The 25,142-nt window shown below is 38.4% G+C and overlaps 2 protein-coding genes across 4 annotated transcripts in view; one reads left to right on the forward strand and one right to left on the reverse strand.

The window, feature by feature from the left end:
• Positions 1 to 3,088, reverse strand: part of NBAS (NBAS subunit of NRZ tethering complex) — a 185,828-nt gene extending 182,740 nt beyond the window's left edge. The window contains exon 1 of one of the 3 annotated variants that reach the window (XM_080583780.1): positions 2,888 to 3,083. In XM_080583780.1, coding sequence (XP_080439906.1) covers positions 2,888 to 3,046 — 159 coding nt within the window. In that variant the 5' untranslated portion in view covers positions 3,047 to 3,083. Of the gene's footprint in view, positions 1 to 282; positions 2,835 to 2,887 lie in introns of those variants that run through there. The other 2 variants (XM_080583781.1, XM_080583782.1) reach the window with 2 other exon arrangements.
• Positions 3,089 to 5,370: 2,282 nt separating this feature from the next.
• Positions 5,371 to 24,834, forward strand: DDX1 (DEAD-box helicase 1). The gene is made up of 26 exons (XM_080583783.1): positions 5,371 to 5,473; positions 6,732 to 6,783; positions 7,769 to 7,832; positions 8,475 to 8,504; positions 8,754 to 8,850; positions 9,666 to 9,713; positions 9,860 to 9,943; positions 10,873 to 10,956; positions 11,399 to 11,475; positions 12,762 to 12,834; positions 12,945 to 13,021; positions 13,824 to 13,938; positions 14,405 to 14,543; positions 15,367 to 15,427; positions 16,528 to 16,626; positions 17,313 to 17,402; positions 17,932 to 18,120; positions 20,533 to 20,584; positions 20,991 to 21,137; positions 21,794 to 21,885; positions 22,471 to 22,543; positions 22,896 to 22,968; positions 23,079 to 23,121; positions 23,347 to 23,442; positions 24,095 to 24,215; positions 24,506 to 24,834. Exons 1-26 carry the CDS (start codon positions 5,458 to 5,460, stop codon positions 24,634 to 24,636), a joined length of 2,223 nt encoding a protein of 740 aa, XP_080439909.1. The 5' UTR covers positions 5,371 to 5,457; the 3' UTR covers positions 24,637 to 24,834.
• The last annotated feature ends 308 nt before the right edge of the window (positions 24,835 to 25,142 follow it).

The raw sequence follows: 25,142 nt of genomic DNA on the forward strand, positions 1-25,142 counted from the left end.
AAAGCATTTCCCTGTCCAATGTATTTATTTTTTAATTCATTCCTGCCTGTAAGAACAAGTTTGTCAGAGAATTCCAGAAATAAAATCCAAGTAACTTCCTCATTGACTAGATACCTAATTCAGTTCAGATTTTGTTGTAAGCATGCTGAGTTTAAGGAAAAAAATAAAGAACTTTAAAGAATGTCAAAACATTTGGTGATAATGAGAAAAAAAACACCACAGAATCAAGTGATATAGCCAAGAAGACAGACAGAACATGTTTAGTGTAGAAGAGTTGTCTACCTGTACTTCCATGGTTCAAATGATTCTTTGAGTCCTCTGCTGCAAACTCCCCCACAGAACCACTGTCTCATTCAGTTTTCAATGATGAATTACTCAATAATTCCTTTCATTCTTGTTAGGTATTTCTGGATTCCCAGGAAAGATGTTATACATGATCATATCACTGCACTGAATACAGGTTGCTCAATTTCCATACCAGTCTCTTTGTGGGCACTGTCAGTTTCTTGCACTCATTTTTTACAAATGTCTGTTAATTTCCCCCAGAAAACGCAATACAGACAAATTAGAATACCAACAAGAACTAAAATTAAAACTAATTTGGGGTTCCAACTTACGAAAAAAAAAAAAATCCATGCAAGATCTATTGCTGTATTGAACAGAACTTTACACTTTCATCACAGGATCTATCTTCCATCTTCCAGTGGGTGTAATCACAGTTACAAGAGCTCAGAATTTCTGCAATCAAAAATGAATCACCCCAAAGGAGATAACAGAAAAATAAAGCAAAATCAATAGAGAAAAGTTTGGTTTAAGGCCTTGCTTTGGATCCCAGATGACTGCATAGAAAGAAATCTAATTTGATTTCCCAATGCAGCTTTCAACTTCCTTTCCCTTTCTACTTTCACTCACTCATTCCTAACCAAACAGTTCTACAAGAAATACAGCAGGGATCCTTTTGTGACTTTTTTTCTGAACAGCATGAATAAGCCATGATTAAAGAAACAAACGTTAAAAAGTCCAAGTCACAATCACCTAAAGAATGAGGTTTTACTCCATAAGACCATAACACCATAAAAAAAAGTTTGTTCCCTCATGTAAGTATGTATGTGGAAGAATGTAACTTGTTATGAACAAATACAGTCTTCCACCTGCAATATTTTTATATCTCCTCTGTTCAGAGGTTCCCATTAAACATAAAACCTTGTTAAAATACTTCGATAATCTGTTTTTTGTGGTAAATGCATTAACATCTGCACTGGACTTGAAAGTCTAATACAAGAAACAGATAAAATCACATGGCTTGCAACTTCTATGATCAAATCAGACAACAGTTGAGCTAGAGATAGGCTAGCTCAGCAAGTTTATATTGGGTTTACGTGGCAAGGTTTTGGTGATGGGGGGGAGGCTGCAGGGGTGGCCTCTGTGAGCAGAGCCCAGCAGCTGCCCCATGTCAGATCAGAGCCAGCTGCAGCCAGCTCCAAAAGGGACCTGCTGTTGGCCAGAGTTGAGCCAGTGAGCAATGCTGGTCGGGCCTCTCGGAGACCAGACTGAAGAAAGCGGAAAAAAAAAATTAAAAAAACTGCTGTGCAGCTGCAGCTGGGAGAATGACAAGTGAGAAAGTGTGAGAGAAGCAGCCCTGCAGATGCCAAGGTCAGCGCAGACAGAGGGCAGGAGGTGCTCCAGGCACGCAGCACAAGTTCCCCTGCGGCCTGTGGAGAGGCCCCTGGTGGAGCAGGCTGTCCCCCTGCAGCCCATGGGTCCCACACGGAGCAGATCTCCACGCTGCAGCCCGTGGAGGAGCCCCCGGTGGAGCAGGTGGATGTGGCCTGGAGGAGGCTGCGGCCCATGGAGAGCCCACACGGGTTCCTGGCAGGAACTGCTGCTTGTGGAAAGGAGCCACACCAGAGCAGTTTGATCCTGAAGGACTGCACCCTATGGAAGAGACACATGCTGGAGCAGTTCATGAAGGACTGTATCCCATGGGAGGAATGCCACATTGCATCAGGGAAGAGTGTGAGAAGGAAGGAGCAGCAGAGCTACAGACAAAGCGTTACAAACTGACTGCAGTCCCCATTCCCCCGCCCCGCATGGGACAGAGAAACAAGACAGAAAAGCCGACACCAAAGCTCACCCATGGAAGAAGGGGGACGGAAGTACGATGTTTTTAGTTCTCACCACCCTACTCTGTTATCAGTCGCACACAAATTAAACTGGCTTTACCCAAGCCAAGTCTGTTTTGTCTGTGAGGGTAATTGGTCAGCGATCTCCCTGTTCTTATCTCAACTCATGAATTTGTCATCGGATTGTCTCCCCCATGTCTTGCTGAGGAGAGGGAGCGGTGTGGTGGGCACCTGGCAGCCAGCTCAGATCAAACCACCACAAAAAGAAATAATAAAGATAAATGAACATCTCAGCTTTTCCACTGACCCATAGTGAAAAAAAAGGTAGAACGTCAGTAAAAACTTATAAAACAGCGGCTTGCCATCTTTTGAGCTCTGACATCTATTTGCGCACCTTGCAGACACAAAATGATGCAAACTTTCCTTTTCACTCATGAGGGGAAATCCCGACGTAACCCTTCTGTCCTGCAAATCGGGACAGGGAGCCGATTTGCCTCGTGCCAGGTAACCTTAACAACGGTCCCACTTCCACCCGCACTGCTTCCATAGCTGTCAGCACAGCTGCTTCTGGGGATGACAGAGGCAGAGCAGGAACGAAGCACCACGGAAAACCGGGCAGGGCACCGTGACGGGGGCACGGGGCAGGAGCTGGGGGCTCGCCCCGTTACTGCGCCCGTCCATGCAGCGCCCGCCTTCCTCCTCCTCCTCCTCACACCCGCTGACGTGGCCGGTCCCCTCCCCCAGCCCCGCGGCGGCCACCTCACCTGCACCTCCGTTTCGGGAGGCCACTCGGCGTTGAGCAGCAGGTCGTACAGCACGTTCTCCTCCTCCGCCCCGCCGCCACCCTCCTCCGCCCCGCTCCCGGCCGCCATGCCCGCCGCCCTCCGCGCCCCTTCCCTGCCGGCAGCGGCGGTGGCGGCCATGTTCGCCCAGGCCCCACCCACAGCCAGAACGACGACGGTGGCTGGCGGAACCCAAAGTGCTGGCGTCCGGCGGCTCCGCGGACGGACTTTAACTCCTTCATAGAACTGTTAGGGTTGGAAAAGACCTCCAAGTTCACCTGGTCCAACCATCCCCCTACCACCAATGTTCCGCAATAAACCATGTCCCTAAGCACCACGTCCAACCCTTGCTTAAACACCTCCAGGGACGGTGTCGCCACCACCTCCATGGGCAACCTGTCCCAATGCCTGACTGCTCTTTCTGAGAAGGAATGTCTCCTCATTTCCAACCTAAACCTTCCCCGGCACAACTTGAGGCCATTCCCTCTAGTCCTATCACTAGTTACCTGTGAGAAGAGTCCAACCCCCAGCTCCCCACACCTTCCTTTCAGGTAGTTGTAGAGCACAATAAGGTCTCCCCTGAGCCTCCTCTTCTCCAGACTAAACAACCCCAGTTTCCTCAGACGCTCCTGTTAGGACTTGTGTTCCAGGCCCTTCACCAGCTTCGTAGCCCTTCTCTGGACATGCTCCAGGGCCTCAACATCCTTCCTGTACTGAAGGGCCCAAAACTGAACACAGTACTCCAGGTGCAGTCTCAGCAGAACAGGCTTGCTGTGGCCTTTGCTGCAAGGGGGGCTCTGGAGAGGTGCCTCTTGCTGAGGGAGAGAGAGGGAACCCCAGGGAAAATACCTGGGACTGCAGCCTGATGCTGCTTGTCCAAAATCCGATAGTGAGATTTAACATAGTAGTCTTTAAGGTCCCTTCCAACCCCACCCATTCTATGATTCTATGAAGAAACAAAGAACGTAGTCAAGGGCAAAATGGGTTAATTAAACCCTTGCTGAACATGAAAAATAAACAAACAAAAAATGAGCAACTTAAAAAATAGCAAAAACTATATATTTCTTGCAAATTTCCTCTGGCTTTAATGATAAATGCAGAAATCTGTTACACAGAGCTTATCTTAAATACTTTAGCCCCGGAAACTTCTTTTGCACTCACAGAGTTCTACTATCTCAGGCAAATAAAGATGAACATGTTTATAAATTACTGTGAAAGAACTAAGGCTTCAGTCTGTTTCATAAAGCTTTCTTAATACTAAAATAAAATCACAAGCTGCCGCTTTTGCTCCCATACTCTAGTTTTAACTGGCGTTTAGTAACCTCTTTGTAGATTTTTCATATCTTTGTGTTTAAAAATGATTGGATTTGTCATGTATCCAAAACCAGGCAAAATTATGATCAACATACAGGGAATAGTGAAAGAAAGGAAACATATCAAATTAAGATATTCCCAAAGGAATTATTGTTAAATGAAAAAGCTGTCATGATATAAAATACCTGTTGTGTTTTTCTCTGCAACACATTTTCTACATTATAAATTAACAATAAACAGGGCTCGGTGAACATTTTTTTAAAAAGGTTCTGAAATAAAACTTCACACAAAAAGAGTAATCAGATTGCAACACATGTAGTCAAGAGAACTACATTGTCAGAGGTGCTCTCATTTATTTGTTCTTTAAACCAAATGTATTTTTCAGAGGACTGCCTTAGAAGACTGCTCACAATTGAAAATGGTAGGTAATATTTTATTCTTTGCCTTCCACTTAGCACGTACAAAGTAGATAAATACACTATTGTTTTGTAGTAGACAAATGCACTATTGTTTTGCGTTGTAATGGTACAAGCTACAGTTTTTAATTTGGAATCTAATTTTATTTTGACAGTAACAACCCAAAGATTCTTGCCTTTAACTTCTCTAGAAGTTATCCTGGCAAAAGACTGTGAAGAATGTGTGGAAACTTTTGTAAAAACTGTAGAAGAATGTATCCTTGTAAGTCTATAAAATAAACCCATGTGATATCTGTGTGAAGATACACGTTATCTATGTGTGAAGATACTTCTGTACACATAAAACTCAGAATGCTTTGTACCATCTATGTTTATTACAGAAAACTGTGCAAATGTGAATTACAACAAAAGTCACTGAAGATTACAATGCTGTATGTAAATGTAAAACAGATTCTTATTGTAAACGGGCACTTTATGGTTTAATATGTGTACACCTCTAGATACCAGGCCTGGTATCACAAACATAGCTGAGATTTTATGTGAAGGGGGAAAAAAAAAAAAAAGGCAGGCTTTCAGAAAGGTGAGAAAGCCGTGAGCAGGCGACCTGAGTATGCCTTAAAAACTTAAAATCCACAGACAACGAATATAATTCTCCCTTCCTTCCTTCCCCACGTAGCAGCCCGGACCCATATGCGCGATGCACACAGAAGCGGCCGGGGCCGGAACGCGCGGCGCGGCGCTCCCTGCTGCCCCCCGGCGCCATAAAGCGGCAGCCCTGTGCTGCGCCTGCGCTCTGCGGACGGGGACACTGACGGTGCAAAGATGGCGGCGTTCTCGGGTATGTGGTGAGGGGTAGGGCCGGGGGCGGCCAAGCGCTGGGACGCAACTCAGGGGTCTGGGTCTGACGGGGCCTTGTGGGGGTGGAGGGGAGGAGGTGGTTCCCCGTGGGCGATTGGGGCTCGCTGCAGTACGTGCCTTGCTACGCAGCAGGCCTGTGGAGGCGCAGGTGCTCTTCTGGCTGCCTGGGCTTTGGCAGGCCCGCAGGCGTTCTCGCCCTAATGGGTTTGCTGGGTTTTGTGGGTCTGTGGCATGGGTGCACCTGGTAAATGGGGCTGTTTGGAAGTTAAGGCTGGTTCCTTAATCTGGGTCGTTTCTATGATAGGAGGCTTATGACAAGTGTTCTGTGCATTGCAGTGATTCCAAACGTTTTAGGAACAACCCCATCCTGTGTTAGGTAGTTGTGGAAAGCAATAAGATCTCCCCTGAGCCTCCTCTTCCCCAGACTAAACAACCACAGTGTCTTGTCATGATTAAAATATCTGTTTAAACCGTAATGTAAGAAGTTATTCCTGAAGCAGTACACATCACTATTGGTGCTGTCTATTCGCTCCCCCCCCATATACACACTCAGACAACCAATCACTGTACATCATGATCAAAGAAAATGCTGAAGTTCCTTCTTTAGACCTGGAGATGAGTTTGGGTGGTGGATAGGTTTATTTTTATTGTATAGTGGAGGAAAACTTACATAGCATCATTGCTAGTTGTTTTATTTCAGTACACCCTAGAAAAACTTAATCAGCATAAATGGGAAGTGTATTAAAAGTGGAAAGAATTTTAAGGGATTTATCTTTAATTTGCAATTAATAGTAATTTTTGTTGCTAAGAAAAAGCTTTTTGATTATGTGGGTTGTCTGAGGCTTTAGGAGTAAAAACTAATACTTGAAAACTGAAGCTTTCTGAAAATAATACAAATAAAACATTCCCCCACTTCTTAATGATATTCCTATTACTATAGCAAATGTAAGAATGATTTTTGGCTGCATACATCTGTGTATGTCAACCAAGTTCTTGGTGTGTATGTATACACACTGTCATGTGCTGGCTTTCTGCATGTGTGTACAACGGGTGTGGAAAGCTAGCATGTGACAGTGTGAAGACTAGCATGTAAAAATTTGCTTAAAGAACATTATATATATATATATTTTTTTTTGTTTGTAGTTGAAAATTTCCGAGTGTAAACACTTTCTTCTGGGCTATGTTGATGTAACTAACACTGCTTGTTATTTTTTTTTTTAATTATTTTTGTCTTACAGAAATGGGTGTTATGCCTGAGATAGCTCAAGCAGTGGAGGAGATGGATTGGCTGTAAGTAGGCTTACCTTTGGGCCTGGCAAAATCTAATTTGCTTTTCAGTAATGTATCACATGCTTCTTAAAATACCCACTTTTTTTGTAATGTGACAGCAGAGATATATGTTTCCTTTTAGCATTGCTGCATCTCTTGTATTTCCTCATAGTGTGAGTGGCTGAAGATCACAAACTGTAACTGCGGTGGTAACACATAAGCTTGGACGAGCAAATTATGACAGCTTATCCTTCAGTGTCATTTCTTTGATAAAAGTCCCTGTGCTTCTGGTTTATTTACTATATATTGTGGGATTGCTATATGAAATTACTGTCACTTAAATGATGCGTTTTCAGTAAGTGTTCTCCAAACTGTGGGCTGAATTTGTGTTTTTTCAGGGTTGATGACTGAGTGTGTTATTTTACCAGAGTAACACCTTCCTGGTGTTACTTGCTTATTTGGTTGAAGTTCAGTATTTTAAAGCTTGTTTTCAGTTGTCATTTGGAATGAATGTTATCTGTATGGACAGTCTAAATTTATGTAATTCTTTTCCTGTATACATGGCATTAATTTGCTGAGATGGTTTCAAAATGCTAGTTACGTTTATTTCTTTAATTTATTTTCCAGTATTAAGTAGGAATTGTCTAAATGAGGGCTATGTAAATGGCTTTAAAAGTGAACCATACTGGAAGGGAGGAAATCTGGGAATCAATAATTAATCTTTTCCTTTTGTCATTAGCATAGTGAGGTAAGATACAGACCTCTTGTCAGGGTGCAATTGAATTCACTGCATGCACTTGTCACTTCCTGTCAAAGTGCATCACCTACTCCAAACCCTCCATGTAAATTTGTACCTCTTCACTTCCTTAGCAGCAAACCAGGAAGAATAACTTTCACCTTGTGTGACTGATACATTGAAGTGATGTCTATTAAGTTCTTGTGTAAGCAAAAATATTTTTTTTTATTCTGATAACTTCTATTTGTATTAATGTGTTCTTTCCTGTAGTCTTCCTACAGATATTCAAGCAGAATCTATCCCATTGATCCTGGGAGGTGGTGATGTGCTGATGGTATGTATGCAGGACAGCCCTGTTCCAAGGAAGCCTGTGTCTTTTGCCTGAATGTTCTTTGTGCATTGTTTCCAGAGGGCTCTGTAGTTATGCTAGCTCTTTTGTCCTTCTTAAGTGGAAAAATACATCCTTGAACTAAAAAACATTGAGTTTCTGGTCTGTTTCCACCTGTTCTTGCAGATGGAATTCATTCTTCTTAGGCTTTAGTTTTTGACAACTTGACAGTTTGACAGGCACTGCTACATGATAGTGAAAGCTAACTGATACCATCTACTCTACTCTTCACTTGACACAGAACTGCATGGAACATGACAAGTACCATCTCAACAAGTGCTTCAGTCTCAATAGCCTTAAAGATATCTGATTTTATCATGCCTTCTGCAGATCTGTTCTCAATTCCATAATCAGAGTAATGCCTCCTATAATCTTCTGTAGCACCTTGAGAACTCAGACATATATAGATAGCTCTCCTGGTGAATTCTGGGAGCTTTTATGTTCCAAGTCCATTGGAAAGGTTTTGTGTTTAAAAAAAAGTAAAAGGTAAAAGTAACCTTAATTTATAGTTTCATTAAATAGAACTGTAGAACAATCCTTACTGTGAAAGTTGTAACTGATTAAGCTGTTAATTTTTTCTTCCTGTAGGCTGCAGAAACAGGCAGTGGAAAAACTGGTGTAAGTAATCAAATTTAATTCTAATAGAAAGTAGTAGATAGTAAAAGTATTTATGTGGTGAGAGACATAGTATATATTTGTGTATGCATACAGAGAGAATATGTATACATTTGAATATGTTTTTAAGCATATGCTTAGGTATGTCTTAAAGTGTTTCTAACCCGTGTATGTTGCAACTGAAAACTAGACTGTCTGCTTATATGGAAATACCTATATAGATTGTGGAAGGAAAATAACATTATATTTTAGGCTTTTAGCATTCCAGTTATCCAGATTGTGTATGAAACACTGAAGGACCAGATGGAAGGGAAGAAAGGGAAAGCAACTATTAAAACTGGCGGAGCAGGTAAGCTTTCATCTATCCCACTTCTAAAGTTTAGACTGCTGTTAATTCATGTAAATTCCATAACACCACAAAGTAAAGGTAGCCTGCCTTGCCATTAAACAGATACTTTTTTTTTTTAATTTGGGGTAATATGAATAGAATACAATTACTTCAGATAATATAAAATTACAAGTATAAATTTAATGATGTTCATGGAAAGAACTGGGATGCATTGGACTACACAGATTTGAATTCGGAAATGTTGAACTGAGATGGCAATATGCAGGGCCAGAACCTGCTGATACAGTATGGATTGTAATCATGGTGTTATTCTCACAGTATGCAAGTGTCTAATACATATGTCCTTTTAAACAGATTTGCGACTTGAAAGCTGGTAAATGTGTTCAGTCCATAGTAGTTATAGATTGAGACTTGTCACCAACAATAACTGTAATAACGAAATTCTGAAAATGTTAATGGAAGTTCTAGTCTTTCATCTTAGTTATAATGACTGCTGCAGTGTTGACAGTGCAGTTGATTTACACTCTGGCTTACCTTATAAGTGTCTTTATTGTTTTCAGTTGTATTTTTAAGCAATTTAATCTGTGCTGTATTTAATGGAATAATTCAAACTTGCATAGAGTAGCTTTGCATTAGGCTTCTCTACCTAAGTTTTTAGGCCTTTGCTGACCTAGAGGGTTTGAATTGATTTGGAATAAGGCTGTCTTCCCAAAATATTAAGCTAGATAGCAGAGACAATGTGAAATTTGAATTTGAGTTCCCCAGGCTTACCTTGTTGCTCTAAAGAATTTTCTGTTTCTGTCTTTCAAACTTAGTGCTCAATAAATGGCAGATGAACCCATATGATAGAGGATCAGCCTTTGGTGAGTTGTCTTAATGCTGATTTAATTGTTCTTGTATTTGAGATGTTCACATTGTGAAAAAAAAATAAAATAAAATGTACAAAGCTTTCTTTAAAAAGCTGTTAAAAAAGCATTTTCTTTAACTCAAACTGTCTTGTCATTTTCAGCAATTGGATCAGATGGTCTGTGTTGTCAAAGCAGAGAAGTGAAAGAATGGCATGGATGCAGAGCAACTAGAGGCGTGACTAAAGGTAGCTATAAAACAATGTATTTCAGAGGCTCCTAAAAATCTCAGCTGAAACACCCACTTATCTCCTGTTGTTAATGTAGACAGTTGCGTTTAAAATTTACAGTCTATCTAAGCAAATGTGCCGTTACTCAATTTACTGCTAGCTGAAGACTTTGGAAAGGCAAATAAAATATTTTAGTTTATTTTTCTCTCCTTATCTTGTAAATTGCATTTTCCTGATAGGGGATTGAGTCAGAGGTGATGCATTCATAACTGGCGTTCATTAGAACATATTTTATTAAGATGCTATAAATAGGAAATAGCTATCCACACAGTACTTCTGATTATTTCCCCCATAGGAACGTGCATGCACAGATTTCATGCATATCTGGTTGGAGTAACAGTTGGGAGGCCAATCCTAATTGTTTAGTTGGAAGCAGAGAGTCATACTGACTCCAGTAATTCTAGGTGGGTGTTCAGAAAGACCCTTGAGTGGTCGGATTTTATCAGGTGTACACACAGTCCTGTAGTCTGTCTATACGTGGCAACCAACTGAACACGGTTCAAGTTACACAGCAAGTTGTCAGTGCTAGTGCATGCTGGTGGTCTTTCACTGATTTGGCAGACCTCTGGGGTTTTGAGTTTAATCAAATGCTGTGGATTCTGGAGAACCACAGGTATCTCACTAGCTTACCAGTTCTGTGAAGACTTTCACACGCTACCTCTGAGCACATACTTTTTTCCTCTCTTAGGCCTGCTGTTTTCCAATGCCTGTTTCTCCATCCAGATACATAGGTACCTACAGAACCCTTTCACCCTAACACAGTAGGAACTTTTATGACTTACAGCAGAGGTTGGATATGTTAGACATTTGGTGATTCTGGACTGCCAAACTGAACCACCTCAATGAAATTGAAATTAAGGTGTTTTTTGATCTCTTTTCTCTTAAAGGAAAATACTACTATGAAGTGTCTTGTCATGATCAAGGCTTGTGCAGAGTTGGTTGGTCAACTATGCAGGCATCACTAGATTTGGGTGAGTTTCCTCATAAGGTGGATCTACTGGAATCCTATAGACACTATGGAATGGCTGGAATCCTGCTCTCTTCTTGCAGAGAAGGGACTCCTTGGGAAGATCAGCGATATCAGTGAATTCAAAACTTGTACAAATTTTCTTCTGCTTGTAAGAAGTCTGTATAGATGGTGATTATGGTTATTGTGACTTTCTTGCTTTTATTTCAGTCTTTTTATGAAGATGACTAGAGACCAGTAAAATCAATCAGTATTCTGGTACAAAGATTACTTTAGAATACATCAAAACTAGGAGTCTTCAGTTAGCACTGAGTATTATTTACATCGTAAATGTTTCAGTTGGCAATATAAATGATAATGGACAAAGAAGAGCTGGAGGGAGGTGGGGGGAGGGATTGTAAACTGTCAGCCAAACAATAAAAGGTCATACTGTGCCTTGTTTTCAGGCACTGATAAATTTGGCTTTGGATTTGGTGGCACTGGTAAGAAATCTCACAACAAGCAATTTGACAGCTATGGTGAGGTAAGGTTGAATTACTTACTGATAAAAACATTGCAATTCATTTCTCAAATTTCTTCATGTTGTTTTTTTTATAAGAGTTTTTTTGTCTTGGTTACGTGCTATAGCAATCAATTGTCTTTCCTAGCAGTGCTAACTTTTTAAGGTAAAGTTGCTAAGCAAAAATACCATAAAACCTCAAAGCATTTTTGGACAAAAGCACATTAACCAGATCTAACAAAAGCAGTTAGTATGTTGGATTTATGATAGTGGCTAGACCACAACGATGTTGATTTACTTAGAAGATAAAGCTCTTCTGTGTGTTACAGGTTAGTGGTTAACTGATCTCTTGGATTTATTTCTTGACTTATTTTAGTGTTAACTTGAATAACAACATCCCATCTATATGCGTTGGTGAATGTCAAAGTAAGGGCGTTGAAGCCTGTATACTGGCAATTGAAGTCTCTAAAAACCTCAAAATACATACTTCAGTGCCAGTAAGGTGTAGTTAGTCAGGCTCTATTTCTGCCAGTTAGTTGGATATATCATGAAAATTGTGATCTTGATGTAATCTTCTGAAAACGTCTACCACGAATATCTGCAGTGTTTTTTGTGTGCTATGCATTCTTTGTTAATGAATGTTTAAGCGTGGCTTACATAAATATGAAGAACGCAGTAGAAATGTCTTTTTATGGTATTAGCAAATTGTCAATACTGTAAAACTTGCTGCTTTTACAGCTATTGCAGTTTTTTATAAGTGACTTATGATCTGCTGAACTTGAAAAGCACTTCACAGTATATAAACTTTCATTAAATACCATTACAATGAAAAAATTTTAAACAATTTAAATGAAGTATTTAAATATGTAACATACATTTAGTACCTCCTATGTGAGTTAATCTTTTCAGTAGTCAGAAGATAGATTTCTACTAGTGTTTGATGCTCTAAACTTGGTTTTACATTGGCTACTAAACTCATGATTAATGCACGTCTTCATAATACAGAATTCTTCCAGGTAAATGACTTGAATTTATCATTGTCAAGGCATTTGAGCAAATCTAAAGCTGCAATAAAAGTTTTAATATCTAAGATAAATTGGGCACTTTACTGAAGATGTGTAATCAAAAATGTGAATGTTGTTTATGATAGTAGTATTGGGATAAAAATAGAACTTGCTTCTCCTGAAAGTAAGTGTTTAGTAGAGAGAAATATGAAGACTGTAAAAGCTGGCAGAATGCAAGCACTGTTTTCTTAATACACTAAATAACCCCCAAAATTTGTTAGTTTCACAAACTTCTTTTCATTATAGGAATTCACTATGCATGATACAATTGGATGTTATCTAGATATAGATAAAGGACAAATAAAATTTTCCAAAAATGGTAAGTTTTCTTCACTTTATTCTTTGGAATTTAACTTGAATGCTCACATGGCTGGGGAGGGAGGATGTGCATATGTGCAGAGTCTGACTGAACAACCCCCCTACTTTCAGGGAAAGACCTTGGCCTTGCGTTTGAAATCCCACCACACATAAGGAACCAGGCACTCTTTGCAGCTTGTGTACTGAAGGTAACTTAAGAATATCACAGATGTGCAAGTTCCAGAAAACTGCTCTATTTCTGGTAGAGCAGTTACTGTACAATTACCGTAGTTACACTTTTACTCTGTTTCCTTCTGTGCACTAGTAATCAACTACTGTAGTGATCATCAGTGTGTTAGCTTTGAGGACTGCTCAAGCTAAATACTGAATATCTTAATTAAATGAAATACCAAAACTTGAACATAAGGGTAGAATAGCTTGGAGCAAGAATTATCTTACCTTTATTAAACTTCAGTATAGTGTGATTCCACAGAGATAAGAAAGTAACTTAAAAGTGCTAAAGTTATAAGTGGTCTGCCTAAACCCTTAAGTTTCCTGTTTCATTTGCTCTTAATATTCTGTAAATCTAGTAGCGTCTTTGTTTTTTTCAGTCTCTCTGGAATGATGAGCAAAGGGCTCACCACATGTTTTTGGTGGTCAGAGAAATGTACAAACCTAAAAATTATTTTGGCTTGTTTTTTAGTTATGCTTAGTCATCAAATATGAATAAAACAAAAATCATAAAAATGTTTCAGCATATCTGTAAGTGTTAGAATATTTTGATGTAGAATAAAAGAGTTTTAAGAACTAGAACAAAGCACAAACTGTCTGACAGGCTTTGGACTTCTTGGGGAAGGGGAATGTGAAGGGAGGGGAAAACACACCACTTTCCCTATCTCCATGCACACCTCTTTGTCTAGCTGGTTTCTCATGGGGGAAGATACTTGTGAAATTGTCTTTCGTTTTACGTAGTCTCTTGAATCTGTATGACACGATTTTGTTGAAATCTAGAATGCTGAGTTAAAGTTCAATTTTGGTGAAGAAGACTTCAAGTTTCCACCAAAAGATGGCTATATTGGTCTCTGCAAGGCTCCCGATGGTAGTGTTGTTAAATCACAACATGCAGGTAAGGTTTGACCTTTTAAATTTTTCCATTGTGTATTCAGGTTGTCTGAATATGCATTTTGATCACTTTAATTTCTTAATTTCTGCTGTACTCAGGGTCTTAGAATACTAACACCGTAGTGGTAGCAAAACTAGAGCTTTTTCAATAGTCTTCAGAGTTGTCTTCAATTTAAATTGCAAGTAGTCTTAAGCTTGGAATTTAGAAATGCATCAGATAGGTAAACTTCTCTTAAATGAGTTACTTGAGGGGAAAAAAAGAAGTGTTTGGTTTTTAAGCTCTGAGATAAAAATCACGTTGCATGACCAGTATACCATTGTAATGGCAAGACCTATTTGTAGTTTCTGAATATTAATCTAAAACAATAACATTTCCCTTTTATGGAATATTTAGAATTACAAGTTTGTTTGCAATAATAAATTCTCTATTACAATAATAAATGTCTCTAATTGCTTTTTTTTAATCTTAGGAAATGCACAAGTGGTTCAAACACAGAACCTTCCAAACGCTCCAAAAGCGTTGATTGTTGAACCATCGAGAGAGCTAGCAGAACAAACTTTGAACAATGTGAAGCAGTTCAAAAAATATGTTGATAATCCCAAATTAAGGTAACAGTGCATCTGATACTTAGGTTGTGTTCATGACATTGTCCATGGACATGACTTGGTGGTGGGTGGTGTTCCACTTCATTGCTACGTGGACCTTAATCTGCAGTGCTACTGATAATAGTCTCAGCAATACCTGCTACCAGTCAACCTTCTAATTCTTATGCTGTAGTCTGACTCCAACAGATGGCTATATACAGGGTCTGCTCTGCTCACATTACACTGTTCACAGGACAAATGTTGCACTTACTAGCATGGGATTGCAATCCAAACAAAAAAAAAGTTTGTCTACAGGATGCTTTAGTCTAAAGTTGTTCCTGTTTAAACTGTGCTTATTAAAAAAAAAATTAAGAAGTGTCTACGTATTGAAGTACAGTCAGTTTACAAGAGTGCGATTAATGGTATTGCGTGTTAGTAGTAATAGGGAGAGAGGGAGAGACAAGTTATGATGTAAGATTAATTTAGCTTGGGTATTTGCATTGCTAGCTTTCAAGAATACAAGGAACTTACTAAGTGAATTTTTGCTTAAGATTTTAAGGAACAGATCCTTTTTCGAACGGTGAAATTAGTTGAGTGTTTAATACAACAACAATGAAATAACTGAATTAAAATACAACTTAAAACTTTCTCTTCTCAAATTGAAGTACCATATGCTATATAAGAGGAATAATTTTCGGTTTTTTACTGTTTTGCTCCTAATTACTGTTCAGAAATGTTAATCACTGTCTATTAATAGTGGAATCAATTTTCAGCCTGATACTTTCTCTCCTGAATATAACAAAAAATTACCAAATGTCAAAATAAGTTGATGTAATGTTTGTTTCAGAGAACTGCTGATTATTGGTGGGGTTGCTGCAAGAGATCAACTCTCTGTGCTGGAACAAGGAGTAAGTTGTATTATTTTTGTTCATATGACTTAATAGTTTAGGTTCTAAATAACTCATGGTGAACAGTAATAATGCTTCCTGCAACTTCTGTAAACCTGCTAAAAAGAGACCGTGCAGCTGATAGCAAACTCATATTGTGCTGTTCTAGCTTTTTTCACTTCATTTCCATGGCAACTCTCACTACAAATGCTTATGGTATTTGATCAAGTTCTGTTAGGTCTTGAGTACTGCTGAAAATTTTAAAATAGAAGTGTAACTTAATATTTGTTGTAAATTATCAGGATAGAGACAGATTTCTTACTAACTTCTTCACATGTATGCAAATAAAACTGGTCTGCAATTGTCCAGTTCAAGCTACACCAAAAAACAATCCTACACAGGAGGAACCAGCTTAGTTTCTGCAGCATGGAATGTACAGTCCATTCATTTGTCCCTTAGGGACAGCTGTGCCTTTATTCAAGGCACAAAAGTGAGACTCCATCACTGTTATGAAGTTTTTTCAATGTCTCTAGCTGCCAAAATCAGAAGTTTATCTCCTAAGCAGGCTTGAACTAGAAGATTGCTAGACTTCGATATGAATCATAGTGATACGGCTTAGTGGAGGACTTGTTAGTGTTAGGTCATGGGTTGAACTAGGTGATCTTGAAGGTCTCTTCCAACCTAAATGATTATATGATAAATTTGTGATGGTGAACCCTTCCATCTTGCAAAATCTTAAGTCTATTTCGATGGTTGGTAGACTTTAACTGTCTTACTATGGAAATATACTTGAATTTATTTTATTCCTATTTAAAATCAGATCTGTTGCCTGGAGAGCTTGTGGAATCTCTGCCCTTGAAGATGTCAAAATTTTACTGGGCAGGGTCCTAAGAGTTCTAAAGCGAATTGGAAGTTGTCCTTTGCTTGTGATACATGTCATATGGGGACCAGATGACCACAAGATGTCCCTCTAGTACAAATTATTCTAGCAATCTGTGGTTATAATTCATGGAAAATAGGACATCACCCTGCTGATTGTCTCACATACTGAAGTTTAAGCAAAGCTGGTGGTGCCTCCAAGTTAGCTATGGGATCAGTTAATTCTCTTCTGTATTTCATAGGTGGATATTGTCGTTGGAACTCCTGGAAGACTGGATGACCTGGTCTCAACAGGAAAACTTAACTTATCTCAAGTTAGATTCCTCGTTCTGGATGAAGCTGTATGTAGAGAACTAAATGATACTCAAGTTCTGCTCTCAAATGCAGCATAACATACATTAAAAGATATAATGAAACAACATTCCTCTGTAGCATTTGGTGCTTAAGTTAGCTACTTCTAGAGTAGTCCAGGTTAATCTCCTTGCTAAGTGTAGTAACCCACACACCTTTCTCTTGTTGCCTCTCTGTAAAGCTGCTTGAATTTTATACAATAGAGAAATATATTTCAGGCTGTATTTATAAGATTAGTGAAGTCAGTCCCTGTCTCTGTCCAGCAACAGCGTTCAGGAAACTTGAAAGGACAAAGACTAGATAAGCGTTTTTGATTACCCAGCAGGTCTTGAAGCCAGTATATGTCCTGCTCAATATGCTGTGGAATGAGTGCCTCTTTCTTGCTTTGATCCTTTGTAGTATAACTGAGTGTTCACATAGATAAAGTGCCCGGGAGTATTAGCTAGGAGAAGCAGCTGAAGCAGATGTTTAATTTCTTCTGAAGCATAGCAGCTGTGCCTGTAAATACTCCTTTTTTTTCCTCCTTAGTAGTAGTAATGTCCTGGATAGACATTGACCTGTTCAGCTAATTAAATGAGTAGAACTCTGAGACTACAAGTGTGTTGGTTATTTGACTGAGGTATGTAGGCTGGCAAATAAGAACTGCAGTTTTTTCTCTCATTTTATTTCTGTGTAGGATGGCCTTCTTCTCCAAGGTTATTCAGACTTCATAAACAGGATCCATAGTCAGATTCCTCAGATAACTTCAGATGGAAAGCGACTTCAGGTATAGAGTTTGTTCTTGTTTTTTTGTGGTCTGCGCTGCTTTCAGTTGTTGACTGTTGCATGTTATGGAACATTTCTTCTTTGAAGTAGTTTATTCTTTGTTACACTTCTTGTCCACAAGTAGCACTTGTTCACTGGGTTCAGTAATTGCTTGCAAGCGCACGTTTTTAGGATCCTAGATCAGAAGTCCAGTGTCTATCAGTATTTGGGTTACATGATACAAATGTATCTGAAAAATGAGTGGCTACTTACACTCCTTCTAATGCTCTAATAATCATCTCTTAGTAATTTTGCTTTCTTCCTCTTAAATGATTGTGTTTCTTTAAGAGAATAGTTGAGTAACTTTGTCTTGACTCATCAGCAGAGTAGATGCTGTGATGAGGAAAGCCAGTTTGGGAGACACTGTTGTGCTGCAGTATGCTGTTCAGCTACCACATAACATTCTTCCAGTTTTACTCATTTTTTTTGTTGTTGTTGTTCTAGGAGAATCTGATCTTCATTGGTATTCATGTGGCTTTTTTTCTTCTCAGGTGATCGTGTGTTCTGCAACACTGCATTCTTTTGATGTGAAAAAGCTGTCTGAAAAGATCATGCATTTTCCCACCTGGGTTGATCTAAAAGGAGAAGATTCTGTCCCTGAAACTGTACACCATGTAGTTGTGCCTGTTAATCCAAAAGCTGATAAACTCTGGGAAAGACTTGGCAAGAATCATATCAGAGTAAGTGGTTTATAAGTGGAACTTAGATTACTTGTTTGCGAGTGTTTACTTATTTAATGTGCAGAGTTGAGGCCCAGTGTTGCAGGATCTTTGCCAGCTATTGAAAGTTCAGTGTTTCTGAAATGTTTGTTCCATGTTAGTTAGCAGCCTGATGTTTGTAATGTCACAACGCTGTTTTTTAATGGTACAGTCTTATGAACATGATTGGGGAAAATCCTGATGGAGTAGCGTTACCTTTTTGAGGTAGAGAGCAATGGCACCACACTGCTTATTCAGTCATTTCACAGCTAATGGTCTGTAGCTTCACTAGTTCTTCTCATCATGCACAAGAGACAGGTAAACTTCCCAACATAGGTTTGAGAGGAAGAAAAAAAAAAAGCACTTTACAGAAAGATGTATGTGAAATGAGCAATTTTTAGAGGAATGGATTTAATCTCAAACTACATTTGAATCTTGGGTTTAAATTCTGCATTCAACTGATACCTGTTCAGATGGGAAGCTTGTTGTTGAAGCCTTTGGTTTTCAAGTTCTTGATAACCTGGAGTTATATTTCATTTTTAGCAACTCATGTGTGCTTAGGATCCATAGGCTTTCTTAACACCTTTCTGTCTCTGGAACTTTCCTTTGTCAGGTCTATTAGAGTGTTTTGGTAAAGTCTTAACATGAGTTTACTTCACTTGGATTTTAGGTTTATATCTGATTCTAATATAGGGAAAAATATAGGAACAACCATTTTCTTATGATTTAGCAATGATTATTCCATTGCTTTCAGATCTAGATCTACATGAAGAATTTTACTACTTTTTATTATATGAACAAGCTTTGTGTTTATATTCAAAACTTTAGTTCAAGGTAGATTAACTTGTCTGGTGGTAGAACAGAATGCTTAGATTAGCATGAAATTATGTAAGGTTGAAAAGTAATTTTTTAACTTAAATGGAGTTCAGTATTTCCTCCATGAAGTGTAGTCTAATGACTTGGTTTTGCTTAGTATGTTGTTGGACCTTATCCAAGTGAGGATTTCTTGTCCCATAAAGCTAGAATGATTTTCATTGTCTGAGGTACTCAAAGGCAGTTGACCTTAAAAGAAAAATTCAGTCTTGTCTGCCATGGGAGGTACATACACATTTTGTGCCTTGCCCCCCTCTTCTGAGGTTATTATTTTAAGGTGAGACAGAACTCTACCAGAGAGGGTTGTGAAGTCTCCTTCTCTGGAGATAGTCAAAATCTGCCTAGATGTGATCCTGTGTAACGTGCATTAGGTGACCCTGTTTGAGCAGGGGCGTTGGACTAGGTGATCTCTGGAGGTCCCTTCCAACCTCACCCGTTCTGTGATTCTGTTTTGTGAGGTTTTGGTTCTTCAAGGTACTCTTTGTGGATTTAAATCTGTTTGTCTTGATGAATTAATTGGAGTTTGAAGTGAAAACAAATATTTAAGAAAACTATTTTAGGTAATATGTCTTGTAAATACCGGAAGGATTTCAAGTAACTGAAATTTTCATGTGACTTAAAAATTTTGCATGTAACAGCAGAAAACCAATTTGTCTAATGATCTCCCCTGAACTCATTCTAAAGAGGTAGGGATTTTTCCATTCCATGCATGAATTTATTCATAAATTGAAGAACTTCATAGGCATGTACAAAAATCCAGGATAGCGCTACTACTTGTTTCTGTTTTTTTTTAATTAAAATTTATTTAGGTAACACATGCTACATTTCAAATTAATCTTTTAGCTCTTAGTTGCTTAACTAAAAAAGGGTGAAGTATCTTTGCCATGTTTATTGGTTTGTTTCTGCTGTCTTATCCACAAAACAGTTAGTTGAAAGGATATTTTATTTTAAATTCAAGGTTCTTTGATGTTTACGTTCTTAGGTTATAGTATTGTGAACAGCATATTTAATGCTTGAATATTTTTCTTAACTTATAGTGGAAGTTTAGTGTGAACTTTGGAATCTGAGTTATCTCTATGTAATGGAGCCAGTCGTGCTGTCTTAAGCATTTTAGATGATTAAGAACAACATCAATTTGATTATTTTATTTAAAAAGAAATCTAGGATATTAAATTTCACTTAGAATTATTTCTTAGCTAGAAGCAGTCACAATACCTGAAATTTCAGGACTGAGTGTAAACAATTGATTCCATTCAAAAGGATAAATGAATTGCAGCTGGTCTTGGGTCTGGAATTTGGTTCTTAAGTCCTGCAGATGAACAGAAGGAGGATTTTTAGTGACTAATGGGTTGATCGAGGAAAGTCTTTTGCAGAGCTGAGAGGCTGATGCAGGTTTTTATAAAAACATTGAGTAAATTCTAAGTAGTTAGTGGTAGGTTTTCTTCCCCCTGTTCTTGTGATCGAATGTGGTTTAGCTACTGCTACAATCAAGTGGCTGAAGGTTGTTTGTTTTTTTCCTAGACTGATGAAGTACATGCAAAAGATAACACACGTCCTGGTGCTAACACTCCAGGTAACCTGCAACGCATGTTAAATAATGGCTTGTGAAATGATCCTTTGTAGTTGTTGTGAAATAAAGCTAAATTATATTAGATAATTGTCTTGAGGCATGCTCCTCAATCTTCATTTCTAGGTTTATGCAGTAGACTTAAATACATGTTTTTCAGATGGGTAAACTAGAAATGTTTGTTTATAAATCACCTTCAATGGAGTGGTTTTGTTCTTTCTGTATTATATTACCTTGGAGCAGGGGTACGTGGACAAGGGAGGGGAAAAAACTGAAGGTGTAGCTCACCTGCTCTGCTAATAAATGTTTACCTGTCTACTTAAAGGCTAGAGGATCTTTAAATGCATGCTGTTCGATGGCTCTTTGTATTTCTAAATAATTGAATTGAAATATCTTCTTTACTTTAACTTAGAAATGTGGTCTGAAGCTATCAAAATTCTAAAAGGAGAGTACACTGTTCGGGCAATCAAAGAACACAAGATGGACCAAGCCATTATTTTCTGCAGGACAAAAATAGATTGTGATAATATGGAGCAATACTTCATCCAACAGGGCGGAGGTAGTATTTTCACCAGAACTCTATTCTATTCCCTTTCCTGCTTATTTTAAAGACACCTTTTATGATAAGGTCACTGATATTCAGATACTACACCAGTAAGACTGCGCCCAAGTTTTTTAACATAGGGCCTAGCCCAGTGTGGGAGGAGGCCATGAATACCAGTTCTGGGCAGCTTTGAAATGGACAGAAACAACCCATGGTGCACCAAAATTTGAACCAATAAGAGAGGTGTATGGGGCCTCTACTGAAATGTAAGAATGAGAGGTAGTTGCTGTAGACACAGGAGGAAATGTGAGGACGCACAGAAGTACAAACATGAGGAGACATAGAAGGAGAAATATGAGAGAGCACACAGGAGGATTGAAATAGGACAAACAAGGAGAAAGGTAGAGAGATGTATCTGGGGAAAAAAGACAGACTAGAAAGGGGTGAGGAAGTGTCTGCACAAAACCCTTCTGGTGAGGGAGGAGGAAAGGTGTTTAATTATTTTGTTTTTACCAATGCCTGTATCAGTAACTGAAAGTTTGTTTTATGATGATAAATCAAGTGAAATTCCCCCAAGCTGAGACTTTTCCCCATGTGTACTTCTTTCCTTGCTATATCGTGTTGTGCCATACCTTATATATGATGTTATTAATGCACAGTAACTCTTTCAGGCCCTGATAGGAAGGGACATCAGTTCTCATGTGTGTGTCTGCATGGTGACAGAAAACCTCAAGAAAGAAAACAGAACCTGGAAAGATTTAAGGTGATGCAGCAGACTCTAGCAGGCTTTTCCCTCATTTCCTAATATCTCAAGTCATACCTTGTACATTAATATGTCCCCTCAGTTTAAATTAAATTGGGTTTGGATGTTTTATAACTCACTTCCTAAAATTATAAGATGCAGTTTCTTTAGGTGAAAATCTATATTCAGTTAACATGACCTCTGAGTTTTCATTGATATTTTCATTGATAGGGTAGAGGTATGTTTACTTCTAAATAGACTTAAATTTAAGCTCTGTAACAGATTGTTATTTTCTTAAATTAATGGATCTTGAATATTAAAAACCAAATCAAATGATAGTTTAAATATTAAACTGGGTTTGATTTTTTTAAGCCATTTATTGATTTATATTTGCCTTATCTTGCTGGGAAAAATGAAGATGTAAACTGGACAAGCCATTCATGTTCAAAAAGAACTATTGTACTACAGAAGAGCTTTATTTGGAGTATTCTGTAAATGTATAGATGTGCCTTCAACCTTCAAGGTGCAGTAAACAGGAAGAGCTGCTGTTTTAGTGCTTGGATTTTGATTCGGTTTTAGTTCACTGCTTGTTATAACTGTTTTCAGAGGGGAGATGTCCGTTTCTTGATCTGCACAGACGTTGCAGCTAGAGGAATTGATATTCATGGTGTTCCCTATGGTAAGACATAACTTTTAAACTAAGCTATTGAATTCCCATGTGGCTTTAATATATTTTCAGTCCTTTCAACTAATTAAAACGGGTACATGGCTGGTAAGTAATTATGGGGAAGAAATTTTATGGTGGAAGCCTTAAATGTAGGTGGTACAGGTGAGTAATGACACCTGTAACTCCTGTAACAGAATGTTAAGTTCACATTTGATAGTGTGTATACGGGCTAAGGAGAAGAAGTGCAGTGATCAAAAGCATATTTACTGTAGTTATGTGGTCTGTGACATTAGCTCATGTATTTAAAATGTGTGTATGTATGCATACACATGCACACACATTACATGGATCATGTCTTCTACAGTTATCAATGTCACACTCCCTGATGAAAAACAGAACTATGTTCACCGAATTGGGAGAGTAGGCAGAGCTGAAAGGTATGTATGTGTTCGGAGTAGACGCAGTACATTTTTGTGCTTTTTGCTTTTAATAAGTTGGCAATAGTTGTTGAAACACATTTTTCTCTTTCTTCCCCCCATTATTTCAGGATGGGTCTGGCAATCTCCCTTGTGGCAAAAGAAAAAGAAAAGGTAATTATACTCCAAAGTAAAATTGAACAGATGCTATTTACTGAAGTTCCATCCACAGCTGATGCCTGACTTTAACAGCCTGCATTGAAAAATTTCTGCTTCTTTCCTTTTTAACTGAAAGGGACTCTGGAAAGATATCTGGATTATTTTCCATGCTAGAACTATAAAAATGAATATGCTAAACTATTTCTCAAAGCTTAAAAGTTTGTTTTCCCTTGTTTCTAGGTTTGGTATCATGTATGCAGTAGTCGTGGAAAAGGATGCTACAATACTAGACTGAAGGAAGAAGGAGGTTGTACTATATGGTACAATGAGATGCAGGTAAAACTTCTGCTTGACCATAATGTTCTTCCAGTACCTTAAGGGGGCTTCCAAAAACTGGGGAGGAACACTTTATCAGGGATTGTATTGATGGGACAAGGTGTAATGGTTTTACACTCAAAGGGTAGATTTAGATATTGGGAAGAAGTGCTTTAGTATGAGGATGGTGAGGCACTGGAACAGGTTGCCCAGAGAAGCTGTGGATGCCCTATTCCTGACAGTGTTCAAGGCTAAGTTGGATGGGGTTTGAGCAACCTGGTATAGAGAGAGGTGTCCCTGTCCATGGCAGCGCAGTTGGAATTAAATGATCTCTAAGAACCCTCCCAGTCCAAACCTTTCTGTGATTGACTCTGATTTCCTCTAAAAGACTGTGGATTATAGTCCCTGTCTTAACTGTTCAGTTGAAGTACAAATCTGTCTTCGGAGTGTTTATAACTTTAGTTCAATTTGAAGGAGAAATTAGAAAACTTTGCAAATTATACTTTCAGTAATTTATTGAATTTGGAAAAAAAAATTAGTCTTCAGTCTCCACGCCCACTTTGTTTCCTATATACTGTTTTTGTTGAAGCTATTTGAATAGCATTCAAAAAAAAAAACTATTATAACTGGAGTCTTAGAGCATAAGTGTAATTTAATTTATTTTTTCTTTTAGTTGCTGGGGGAGATTGAAGAACACTTAAACTGCACTATTGCCCAAATTGAACCAGACATAAAAGTGCCAGTAGATGACTTTGACGGGAAAGTTACATATGGGCAGAAAAGAGCCCTTGGTGGTAAGCAATAAAAAACTTTTGAGTTACACTGCTATACAGTATTTAGGTTTTTGGTTTTCCGCTTCATAATGACAAATTGATAGATTAAAAAAAAATGTTAATTCTTTGCTGTCTTGTGCATTTGTTACATACAGCCTATGGGTTGCAAGCAGGCAAAGTGTGTTTAAAAACAATATAAAAACAGGCATAAACTTTTTTTGAATTTTCTGAATGACTGTTGGTGAATATTACTAGTTCTGCTGACAAATGGCTTTGAACACATCACTTAGACTAGGTCTTTTTTTTGGCAGGTGGACTCTATAAAGGCCATGTGGATATTCTGGCACCTACAGTACAAGAGTTGGCTGCCCTTGAAAAGGAGGCTCAGACATCTTTCTTGCATCTTGGCTATCTTCCTAACCAGCTGTTCAGAACATTCTGATTGTGTCACACTTGAGACAAGGCTTGAGTTAATAAATGTTCTACCCTACAAATACAAAAATCTTGTACTGTCTCTTGAGTAGCAGTAGTAAGAAAAGGATTAAAATTCAATACACTTCTTGCATGATAAAACAGCTTGTTCAGTGTTGTTAACTCTGTATTAGCTGTTGTCTTGATAAAATAAAAGAAATCAAAGACAGAATGGTTTCTGTTGATTTTCTTTTGTCTTTCCTCAAGAGTTAATTTGCAGAATCATTCTTTCCATAGCTTTTTGATTTATTGATAATACAAGTATAGTTAAGTGAATCTTTAAGACAGTTTAATTCTTTACGGAGTATATGTAAAAAATAATTTCATTAATTCTGTACTGTCATTTTTAATGCTGTGCTATTTAAAAGTGCATTCAATTGTAGATTGCTGCTTATATTTAAGATATTGAAGTAAAAAAAAATAAAAATAAAAACAAAAACAACTTCCTGAAGTATACATTTGAAACTGAATTATCCC

The sequence above is a fragment of the Anser brachyrhynchus genome (assembly GCF_964034855.1).
Source record: "Anser brachyrhynchus genome assembly, chromosome: 3".
NCBI lineage: Eukaryota > Metazoa > Chordata > Aves > Anseriformes > Anatidae > Anser > Anser brachyrhynchus.